This window comes from Rhinoraja longicauda, chromosome 16, assembly GCF_053455715.1.
Source record: "Rhinoraja longicauda isolate Sanriku21f chromosome 16, sRhiLon1.1, whole genome shotgun sequence".
NCBI lineage: Eukaryota > Metazoa > Chordata > Chondrichthyes > Rajiformes > Arhynchobatidae > Rhinoraja > Rhinoraja longicauda.
Window position 1 is genome coordinate 12,978,964 of NC_135968.1, and position 12,499 is coordinate 12,991,462.

At 41.7% G+C, this 12,499-nt stretch overlaps 1 protein-coding gene across 1 annotated transcript; it reads left to right on the top strand.

Annotated features, from left to right (window-relative positions):
• Window positions 1-5,039: 5,039 nt before the first annotated feature.
• Window positions 5,040-8,086, top strand: LOC144601237 (2-aminoethanethiol dioxygenase-like). Its single transcript, XM_078413242.1, has one exon. The coding sequence runs from the start codon at window positions 5,241-5,243 to the stop codon at window positions 6,087-6,089; it is 849 nt and encodes a 282-aa protein (XP_078269368.1). The 5' UTR covers window positions 5,040-5,240; the 3' UTR covers window positions 6,090-8,086.
• Window positions 8,087-12,499: the final 4,413 nt, after the last annotated feature.

Here is a 12,499-nt window from a genome sequence, read left to right on the forward strand (position 1 = left end):
TGATCTATATACCACCAATCCTTTAACAGCTCCTCACAATTCTAATTTTGGCATTCATAAGTCATAGGAGCAGAAGTATGCCATTTGGTCCATCGAGTCTACCATTCAATCATGGCTGACCTATCTTACCCTCAACCCCATTCTCCCGCCTTCTCCCCATAACCCTTGACACCCTTACCAATTAAGTATCTGTCAATCTCTGCCTTAAAAATACCTAATGACATGGCCTCCTCTGCCCTCTGTGGCAATGAATTCCAGATTCACCACCCTCTAACCAAAGAAATTCCTCCTCATCCCCTTTCTAAAGGTACATCCTTTTATGCTGAGGCCATACCCTTTGGTTCTAGACTCTTCCACTGGTGAAAACTAGTGATGTCTTCAAACTTCCTAACTAATCCATCTACATCTACGTCCAAGTCATTTATAAATAACCACAAACAGGGTTTGATCTGCCCAAATCACGTCAGAATACCACTGTTCACGACTTCCAGCCAGAATAACACCCTTCCACCACTACCCTCTTCTATGGGTAAGCCAGTTCACAATCCAAGCTACCAAGTCGCAGTGGAGCCCATGCATGTTAATATCCTAGATCAGCCCATTCTGGAGGACGATCAAATGCCTTACATGAAGAACATGAAATGCCTTAGTAAAGTTCATGTAGTCAACACCCACTGCCCTACTCTCAATCACCTTTGTAACCTCCTGAAAAATCTCAATCAATTTTGTAAGACGTGACCTGCCATGGATAAAGTCAAATAATGGGGACCATCTTGCTTCTTTTCCTGTTACTTCCAGATAGCTGCGCCTGGAACAAAGAGCTCAGTGTACTTTTTGAAACAAAGATTACACCACTGGTAGACTTTTCCCTTCCTGTTGATCTGGCTGTGGTTCTTGTAAAACACCAGCACCAACAGCGACAATTTATAACTATATACCATTTTAGAAATAAGTAACCTTCTAACTGCTACCATACAAAAACTGGCAAAGCACATGGGAAGCAATAGAATTGGTGTCAAAAAGTGTTAGCAAACTAAGTTATAAGCATTTTAAAGAACAAGGAGAGAGGTGGACAAGTTTAAGAAGGAAATTCTAGAGTGCAAGTTCTAAACAGTTAAGGACCGGTGAATCCTATCGCCTGACATTCTAAGAAAAACTGTTTCATTTCCAGCTGAGAGTGGTTCACTGCTAGGCAAACATACGGTCACCTTACATCAACAGTGGTATCAACAAAGCATATGATTCACATGTGAATCTGAAAATATGCTGAACTTTGTCCAGCTAGAAAGCTAGATCAGTAACAAAAAGACTCGGTCTTTAACCCACAACTTTTGTGTACCTAAAGATCTTACTTTTACAGTATATAATGCAGTGACACACAACATTTTCAGACACTAGCCAGTGTGACAAATCACTTATAATGCAATTCTCATGAAACATATTTGTGCTTTAACTATGTATTGCCAAATTCTAATATTTTGGCCATCTTTTTGCATGCACAAATATTACTTAGAAACAGAATTCCTGCTCAGATTCCAAATGAAATAATAGTCAACCAATAACATTTCTGTATCTAAAATGCAGGAGGTAATGTTTGGCTCTATTAGGTTGGAAACATTCATTTGTCCAAAAATGTCAATAGCATTTTTTGTCCAAATCAAAACTACACCCCTTCATAAATTTTAATATAGTGAACCTTACACATTAAACTTTAATGATTAAAAAATCCAAATATTAGCCCTCAAACAAACTTTGATTTATTTTGTTATAATGGCAATTTTACTCTCCAACCTCAAATACACACACGGCTGGAGCTTCTTTTCATTTAAAAAAAATCAGATTAAAACTTTCCCTGAAACTTTGTGAATACAGGTACAAAGAACCAAGAGTTTGGCACAGTGGGATTGAAAAGAGGGATGATGTGCTCTACTTACAAGCTAAACAATAAGCCTGAAAGTTCATAATCTTCAAAAGTGAAGAAGTATATCTGAAAACATAATAATGATGTTCACTTTGTGCCGAGAGTCAAGTAGCTAATAAAACCAAATGAAGAAGTTTCTCTGGCTGTCACCAGTTTCTCCTGTCTCCACATGGCAACTGGCATTGGTATTAGTTTATTATTGTCACAGGTACAATACCGTAAAAAGCTTTGTCTGTGTGCTATCTAGTCCAATTATACTGTATGTGAGTATAATCAAACAAGTACAAAAGACACTGCACAGAGAAAAATACCAGTGCAGTACAGTTACAGCACTATCGCATCACAGTTAGAGAGAAAGTCCAAGGTCCACAAAAAGGTAGTTTGGAAGATTGGGTCTAAACTGTAACTTATATTTCAGTAGTATAATAACAGCAGTTAAGAAGCTGTTCCTGAATCTGGTGGTGTGCTTTCAAGCTTTTGTTCTTCTGCCTGAATTATAATTATGTTGGCTGCTTTCCTGAGGCAGAGTGAAGCTTAGATGGAGTCAATGGTGGGGAGAATGGACTGTGTGACGGACTGGGCTATTCTCTGCAATTTTTTGCAGTCTTTGGCAGAACTGTTCGCAAACTGAGCTGAGATATATCCCAATAAGATGCTTTCTACAGTACATCTGTAGAAGTTGGGAAGAGGTTTTGGAGACATTCAGAAGTTCCATAGTCTTCTGATGAAGTGGAGGCATCGGTGTGCTTTCTTGCCATAGTTTCAATGTGATTGGTCCAGGACAAATTGTTGTTGATATTGGCACCAAGTAACTTGAAGAGCTCAAACATGCATCTTTGATGCAGACTGGGGCATGTGCAGCACCTTGTTTTCTGAAGTCAATAACTAGGTCCTTTGTCCTGCTGACATTGAGGAAGAGGCTGCTGTCTTGACACCACGTTAGTAAGCTCTACTCCATCCCATCATTGTTTGAAATCCTGCTACTGTTATGGTATAATCTGCAAACTTGAAAATGGTGTTAGAGCAGAATTTGGCTACAGTCATGAGTATAGCAAGTATAGAAAGGGGCTGTGAGTCCACAGCACCAGAACAGAAAAACAAAAGCCCCACTCAAGCGACTGAGATTCTGATGAATTACATTTTAAAGTACATTAAGAGAAAGAGTATAACTAGAGGGAGAATAGCGACCCTAAGGAACCAAACCAGTCATCTATGGGAGGAGCTGAAGAGATGAGCAAGATCTTCAATGAGTATTCTCCTCTGTATTTAATGTGGAGAAAGACTTGTAGACGAGAATTTGGGACAATTAATGGAGCTGTATTAAGGACATCTGTATTAAGGTTGAGGGGGTCTTGGGCACCCCAAGGCATATAAAGGACGATAAATCTGAGGACCCCGGGTAAGCTAGAGAAGAAATCATAGGAGCCCTGACAATGATATGAATCATCTCTAAACACGGGTGAGGTGCTGGATGACTGGAAGGTGGCTAATGTTGTGCCGCTATTTAACAAAGGCTGCGAACTATAGACTAGAGAGCCTAACATCTATGGTGGATAATTTACTGGAGAGGATTCGGAGGGATAAGATACATATGCATTGGATATACAGGAGGCTGATTAGGGATATCATGTGGGAGATAGCTTATCATGAATTTGATTGTTTTTTTTAAAGACATAACCAAGGTTAATGAGGGCTAGTCCTGCTCTGGTTGGATTTCCCAAAATGCAAAACCTCACAGTTATCCACTTTAAGAACCATTAGCCATTCTTCAGTCCACTTGTCCTGTAATTTTTACTAATAATAGAATAGGATATTATAGAAACATATACAATTCTTAAGTGATTGGACAGGCTAGATGCAGGAAAAATGGTCCTGATGTTGGGAGAGTCCAGAACCAGTGGTCATAGTTTAAGAATAAGGGGTAGGCCTTTTAGGACTGAGACGAGGAAAGCTTTTCCACCCAGAGAGCTGTGAATCTGTGGAATTCTCTACCACAGAAGGCAGTGGAGGCCAATTCACTTGATGTTTTCAAGAGAGAGTTAGATATAGCTCTTAGGGCTAATGGAATCAAGGGATATGGAGAAAAAGCAGGAACAGGGTACTGATTCTAAATGATCAGCCACGATCATATCGAATGGAGGAGCTGGCTCGAATGGCATACTCCTGCACCTAGTTTCTATGTTTATCCCCATATCATGTATCAGTATACTGTGGATGGCTCAATTGTAATCACGTATTGTCTTTCCCCTAGATAGACACAAAACAACAACAACAAAGAACTGCAGATGCTGGTTTAAATCAAAGGTAGACACAAAATGCTGGAGTAACTCAGCGGGACAGAAGGAATGGGTGACGTTTCAGATCGAAACCCTTCTTCAGACTGATGTCAGGCTGATTTTGTGGAGAAGATAAAATCAGGCCATGCGGGGCTGGGGAACGATAAGGTTGGAGGCTTTAGAAGGCAGAGTCAGAGCCAGAAGTAATAAAATTAGAAACGGTGTGTGATAGTAAGGTCTGGTGCTCGTCTGTGGGGGTCATGGTCCAAGGATAAGTAGGAGGAGGTGTCTGAGAGTTGGAGCAGCTCACCTCAGCGGGACAGGCAGCATCTCTGGAGAGAAGGAATGGGTGACGTTTCGGGTTGAGACCCTTCTTCAGACTGATGTCAGGGATAAGGGAAACGAGAGATATAGTCTGGTGATGTGGAGAGATAAAGAACAATGAATTAAAGATATGCAAAAAAAGTAACGATGATAAAGGAAACAGGCCACACTGTAAGCTTTCCCCTGACTGGATAGCAGGCAACAAAAAAAGCTTTTCACTGTACCTCGCTCGGTACGCGGTAGAATAAACCGAAACTAACTGCAATGAGGTTATTACTGCAGAGATGCCTCAAACTCACCTCAACAGGGACGCACTGGGGCGCAATAACGGTCCCCAGGTGCTCGTGGGTTCGACGTCACGGCCAAGGTGGTGACCTGCGACCCGCGGGCTCGCGCGGGGCATGACGGGAGTTGTAGTCGCCTTTGTCTCGGGAGGGGGGAGTGCACGCCCATCCGACGAGCGCTTGTCTCTGTGACGCACAAGAGGGGGGGAGGGGACGTGGGGGCGGCTCTGACTACGCGCGCACGCGGCTGCGAGCGAGCGCGTCCGTTGCAGGCGGTCGGTCGGTCGGCTGGCGGGAACTGAGTGGATCTTCGCCCCGCCGCCTGCGTTGCTGAGGCGGCGAGAGTGAGAGGGGGGGAAAGACCAACTCACCCCCTCCGAGGAGGAGGTGGTGGTGGTGGTGGAGAAGGGGGAGGGAGCTGAGGTACTCCGGACCATGCCTCGGGACAACATGGCCTCTTTGATCCAGAAGATCGCCCGTCAAGCCCGCACCACCTTCAAAGCGCTGCCGCCGGCCGACGCCGGCACCTTCCAGGACAATCTGGTCAAGCTGAGCAAACTGCTGGAGAAGATCCGCGCCGAGGATCTCAACCTGGGTCCCCGGAGGAACGGCGGGCCGCCGCTGCCTCCGCCTCCGCCCCAGCTCGGAGCTCACCAGGGACCCCCGGTCACCTACATGCACATCTGCGAGACCGACTCCTTCTCCATGGGGGTGTTCCTGCTGCAGAGCGGCTCCTGCATCCCGCTGCACGACCACCCGGGCATGCACGGCTTGCTCAAGGTGCTCTACGGCCAGGTGGCGATCAAGTGCTTCGACAAGGAGGAGGCCGAGGAGGAGGAGGAGGAGGAGGAGGACGAGGAGGCGGCGACCGGAGCTGGGGCGGACGTGCAAGGCGTGCAGTTCAACCCGCCGCTGCTGCAGTGCCAGCGGGCGGCGCTGCGGAGGTCCCTGCGGAGGTCGAGCGACGTGCTGAACGAGGCCAGCGATCCATGCCTGTTGACCCCGATGCAGGGCAACATGCACCAGATCGAAGCGAGGGACGGGCCCGCCGCCTTCCTGGACATACTGGCGCCTCCGTACGACCCGGACGAGGGAAGGGACTGTCACTACTTCAAAATGTTGCAGGTGTCGGAGAGCGCGGGCAATGACAGCCCCGGGTCACCTCAGCAGCAGCAGCAGCTTCCCCCGCCGACGCAACCCGTCTGGCTGCTGGAGGTGCCTCAACCAGCCGACTTCTGGTGTGGAGGGGAACCTTACCCTGGTCCCAAGGTCTCCCCTGACTGAACGGCTGGCAGTAACGTACTTGCTTTCAGGCCATAACCATCCATGGTGTCTTTATCTCCTTCCTCTCTCCCCTGTACAGTGATGAATTATCAATGTGCTTTTTACAGATTCGGCCTTGTTTTAGCATCTTTGTCCAAGTAATAGACACCCCCAAATTACCATAAGAAGAATAAGAAGCTTTAAAGCCTGGAGTTTCTTGGTAAAACTGAGATATGTGTGTAATCGTGCACGCATCTTGTCTTACCCAGGAGTTATTTCGAGACTCAATTTCAGTCTGGCCTAGCACTTAGTGGCATACATCCTACTACATATATTTACTAGAATTTGGGTACTACTTATTAAACGTTAATCAACTGATACAGACTGTATTAAACACTCATTTCTCTTGCCCACGTCATAATTAATTTATTCAAATGGTTGTGTATACTTTTAGTTTTTCCCAAATATATATAATGGGAACAGACTATTCCAGTACAAACTTAACACCACTGGTAACATATACTGTTAACAATCAGACTTTTTGGATACATTGGACCTAGTGGTATATCCCTCATTAAGAACCATTGCACATCTTTTCAAGTTGTCGTCAATCTAAACATTTGGCAGACACCAGAAAATGCAGGTCCACAAACTTGGAAGATGTTTGTAATTGTCAATTATAACAATTGCATGCAGAATAATCCAAGCAAAAATTCATTATCTTCATTCGATGTACTATCAGCTGACTATGACAGTTTTAAAAAGAAAGGAAAAGGGCATATTGACAGGTTAATGCTCTAGTGGTTGCCAGCATGAGGCCCTGTGCTGTATTAAAGGTTTACTGCAATGCCACACTAGTGAAGAGTGCATTCTCCCATAATGCTGACCTCAGCACAGTGGCAGCAGATCAATTCAAAGCTCTGTGTACTTGGATAGTATCTGGGCTTCTAAGGTAGTGGAATTGGCGAGGGAATTTTATATGACCAGTAAATCACTTGTGATCTTTCAAATCATATATGTTTTAAAAACCACTTCCATTTAAAAATATATAAAACCTTTATTGGTTAGTATTTAATTGTTATCAAATCCATTGTTCAATAGCATAATCAACAGAGTTGATATGATTCGTACTTGAACCTGTGAAATTCTTCTTCATTGTAAGTATTTATAATGGACTAATACACAATCTTTATCTGTAAACTGGGGCTGGATTTTCTTGTAGACTTTTATTCTGCTGAGTTACTCCAGTTTTTTGTGACTATCTTCTGCTTGTAATGCCTGTCCTAATACTGTATAAAAGCTAAACATTGTGTTATGAGGAGAAACAAAGCCAAATACTTGCTTTATAGCCAGTAGCACCATAAGAAACAACTGTCAACATCAGGTTCAACATGGCCATAATTCTCAGACATCGCTTAAGATATAGTATCCCCACCACAGAATCTCCATCCATTATTTGATGGTGCACGATAAATAATACTCATCTCAGGAAATGTTCCTTTCAGACCCCTTTCTAAAACTTAACAGTTCTCCAAACTAATGAAAATGTTTATTTTTACTGTATTCTTAGTTATGTTTTTAATCAATGTGCCCTTTTAGGAGGGGTACAAATATTTTTGCTGTCATTAACAATGCAGAATCTGAATTTGAATATTTAAGTCATGAAATTTTCATTTAAAAAAAGTTTCTGAACCATTATGCGTAAGATCACCATGTAGTTTTGCATGCAATGGAATTGTAACTCATCAACCAATATATTAGTTAGCTGAACTGCAGCAAACCTACAATGCAGGTGTGAAAATGCTTTCCTGTTAATTTGATTCACGTGTTGCGTAAATGTGTGAAATTTGATTTCTGATCAACTTGGAAGGCTAACTGGTTTGGCCAGATTTCAAGTAAAAATCATTTAACAACTTGTGTATTATCATTTGGCTGTACCATTTCAAAGGAATAAGGGAGAGACTATTCAACATATTGGAAAATATTAAGAGCAATAAAACATCATGTGATTTTACTAATGCTGTATTCTGCAGTGTAAATTCTTGAACTTTAAGCATGTAAAGCAGCATCCAAAATCTAAGATAGGCGTCTATTTCATAATTAAGTTCTCAAATGATGAAACTTGCCCTGACCAGATTGGGTATTTCTGGAAAGTAACGAGTTTTGGTACATAAAGACTGGAGATTTTGATCAAAACCATTTGAACTGTGCTCATGAACCAGAAGCAGAGCTGGATAAATGAATCGTAAAGAAAGTAGGAGCTTGCTGTAACCGATGCTAAACAGCATATTTAACAATGAGAAAGCATACACTACTCTAATGTACACACTTGGTAACATCTTAAGAAGTTCAACCAAATTATTCAGACAGGATCTTCCCTTAATGAAGCCACGGTAACTGCCCAGTTCCTGTATCTCTGAAAGTGCAGGTTAATCCAGTTCCTCAGAATTTTTTCCAATAATTTCCCTGCCACTGATGTTCAAGGCACTGGCAAAATTACCTGCCTTATCCTTGCTCTCCTTGAATAAAGATTTGTTTTCCAGTCATCGTGCATTTCATCCGTGGCAAGATAAGATCTAAAAAAAATCTGGGATTTTCTTTCATCTTCCCCAGCATTTCAACCGCTCCCCACACCTTTGCTCTCCTAATTTATTTTATACATACATCCTTACACATTTTATACTCCTGCCGGGGCTTTCCTGTTTCTGGTTCTCCAAACCTTCCATCAGCTATCATGTCTCACCACTACATACTGAACCTGGTGCAGTATTCCTGTGTCATCTGCTGGTTTATTTAAGGAATGCTTTTGTGAAAAAATCTTTAGGCCATTATGAACCTTGGCTGGTAAGGGACTGAAACGGTACTTACATGGATCAAAGGTATTTATTCACAAAGTGCTGGAGTAACTCAGCAGGTCAGGCAGCATCTCAGGAGAGAAGGAATGGGTGACGTTTCGGGTCGAGACTGATCAGTCTGAAGAAGGGTCTCGACCCGAAACGTCACCCATTCCTTCTCTCCTGAGATGCTGCCTGACCTGCTGAGTTACTCCAGCACTTTGTGAATAAATACCTTCGATTTGTACCAGCATCTGCAGTTATCTTCTTATACTACTTGTTGCTCCACTGCGATTTCTCCTCAAGGTATGTCCACTTTGAAGAAGTTCGCCTCCTCTCTTCGACGAGAGTTTATCAACATGCTCTCTCGTTACTCCCCCTCTGTGATTTCTCCTACCCTCCTACTCTACGACCACATCTTGACCCAGACTCGCTACCACAGCCACATCTGCTTTCTTGGGACTTGCCTGCGCCTCCATCTTCAGTCTGAAGAAGGGTCTCGACCCGAAACGTCACCCATTCCTTCTCTCCTGAGATGCTGCCTGACCTGCTGAGTTACTCCAGCACTTTTTGAATAAATACCTTCGATTTGTACCAGCATCTGCAGTTATCTTCTTATACTACTTACATGGATCATATACACGGACTTTAGCTTAAAGGCAGAAAATGTTAATTGTGCAAAAGAAACAGGACAAACCCTTCTGGTCGAAGACCCTTTGTATTTCCAGCATGTTCTGTTCATATTTTAGATTTCAAGCATCTGCAATTGTTTTGACTACTTTATTAGGCCATGTCATAAATTTAAGTCTTAATTTAGCACATTTCAAACAATGTTGGATAATTTAAGAAACATCCAGCAGTCATTACTATGGAGTGTTTATATTTGCCTGAGTCACTGAGAGTGTAGTCTAACTTTACTGCAACCGTGTCGGGAATGATCTCAGTTCCGACAAATGCATATTGGAATTGCACTACTCTTCTGTTTAATTGAATAAATAAGAATACAAAGAGCTACAATTATAATGGTTTTTGCAACGTTATTTTCAAGATGGTCACTTTAAAATAACCAATTTTCTCTCTCCAACATCACTGTTTGTTTACATGTGCCTAATATAGCCACCTGTTTATATATAATAGCCTTCTCTGGAGTATTACTAATTGACCCGATCAAACCAACCATGTGCTTAAATAGAAGACCAAAACTAACAAAGATCTCAATGTTTCTGCTAAACCAAGAACTTCCTTGATGGCAAATTGCTTTTATTGGGTAGGCTAATAAGGGGAGAAGACAGCATTCTGTGGATAAAGGCTTCGAATACATTCATGAAAGGCGGTATGGTGGCACTGTGGTAGTGTTGCTGCCTTACCTGGGTTCGATCCCGACTACGGGTGCTGTCTGTACGGAGTTTGTACATTCTCCCCGTGACCGCGTGGGTTTTCTCAGAGATTTTTGGTTTCCTTCCACACTCCAAAGAAGTAAAGGTTTGTAGGTTAATTGGTTTAAGATTGTGTAAAATTGTCCATAGTGTGTGTAGGATAGTGTTAATGTGCGGTGATCGCCGGTCGATGTGGACTCGGTGGGCCGAAGGGCCTGTTTCAGTGCTGTATCTCTAAACTAAGATGATGGAGAATCAAAATTAAGTGTTGATTTGAATACCTAGTCTATTTAAAAGTTGATTTATAAGTAAATCATAATTACTAAACGATGAATCAGCCCCAACTAACAAGTCACTCAAAGCAATTAACATAGAACTATAATCTGTTCACATGTTTGATTCACAATAATTGGTTCACATGGATCTGGTTTGAAAAGGACTGTTGAGAGCTCTGAGAATTGATTGAGGATTTCAACGTCCAGGGAATTAAAAGTTGGAACAAGTTCTTTTCTGTAACATCAAGCGTGGGTTTAAACAAAATAAGTCCATTAACTTATAAAAGTCTAAGGAATGGAGTTGGGATAAATCTTGAAAATACTTTTGCAACAGACCAGCATGAGAAACCATATATATTTTACATATAATATATAGAAATATATATTTATGGGAAAAAATGTATAGAAAATCTTAAACTTACCTGGTTGTGGCTTAACCTTGAACAGAGTGAAACATAACATACTTGACAAAAATACATGTTGTATCCATTTATATAATGTATACATAAGGTTTTATTGATTTCAGGAAGATGCAATGTATTACACCTAATTAATGTTTGAGGAGCAGTCTAAATTTGGAAGAAAATGGCAGAAACATTTTCAAACAATGATATTGACCTGATGTTATATCAAGGATAAATAGTTTCCTCAACAATCTTATGACTCAGTGGTGAGGGTTGTTCGATAAATAAATATCAAATCTGCTTGGTTTAAAAATAACTACTTGTGTGACACAGCTTGTACTTGTCAAAAATGATCAGATTTGTAAATGTACTCTTGCGACAGGAGAAACATACCTTTCTTGTACTTTCTCGGTCAAAAGACTGGAGATTCCAGATAAGAAGTTCAATGTACAGACATTGTTTCCCAAATTTTCATGAAGAGGAGGAAAGGGATTGCTGCTTATGAGTACACCAAATTACCATCAGAATATCCCTAATGCAGCATGATATTGATTTTTGTTTTAAATAACACATATCTAAAAACGTTTGTCCCACATGAATTGTGGGTTGTCTTTCACCAATGTTAGTGGAAAACGTAACAGAGCACCAAACAAGTTTTCCTCTATACTCTCACCAACCTCTACAATAAAAACAAAGGAATGGAAAGGAAAGATGAATCTGGTAATCCAATAATTTCTTGAATTGTAGACCACAATCTTTGAAATGAGATGGGACACGAAGAATATGAAAAGAGGGCCTGAAAAATCTCTTCATTGAAGCTTTGGAATATGTTCTACCACAGAGCACTTGGTGAGAAGTCCATATGTTCTTTTTAAAAAGCAAATAGCCATGGAGCGGTTTTAAGAAAAGGAATATTAAAAAATATAGTGTTGCATTTTTATCGTGTAAAATATAGTGTAAAGTCAGGGCAGGACCTTCACAGTGTACGGTAGGGCCCTAGGGAATGAACTAAAGCAGATGGATCAAAGAGTACAAGTACTTCATTCCCTGATAGTGGCATTACAGATAGGTAGTGAAGAAGGCTTTTGGCATGCTGCCCATAATCAGTCAGGAAATTTGAGTATAGTAGTTGGAATGTTATGTTATAGTTGTACGAGACTTTGGTGAGACCGCACTTGGAGTATTGTGTTCAGTTTTGATCGCCTTGCTATCGGAAAGATGCCGTTAAGCTGGAATGAGTGCAGATAAATTTTACGAGGATGATGCCAAGACCCAAGGGCCTGAGGTACAAGGAGAGGTTGGCCAGCCTAGGACTTTATTCCTTGGAGTGCAGGAGGTGGAGAGATAATCTTATAAGAGGTAAATAAAATCATGACGGGAATAGATTGATTGAACAGTTTTTTTTCCTAACAGTCAAGAACTAGAGGACGGGTTTAAGGTGAGATGGGAAAGATTTAATAGGAATCTGATGGGCAATCTGTCCACACAGAGGGTGGTAAGTGTATGGAATGAGCTTGCAGATGAAGTAGTTGAGACAAATAC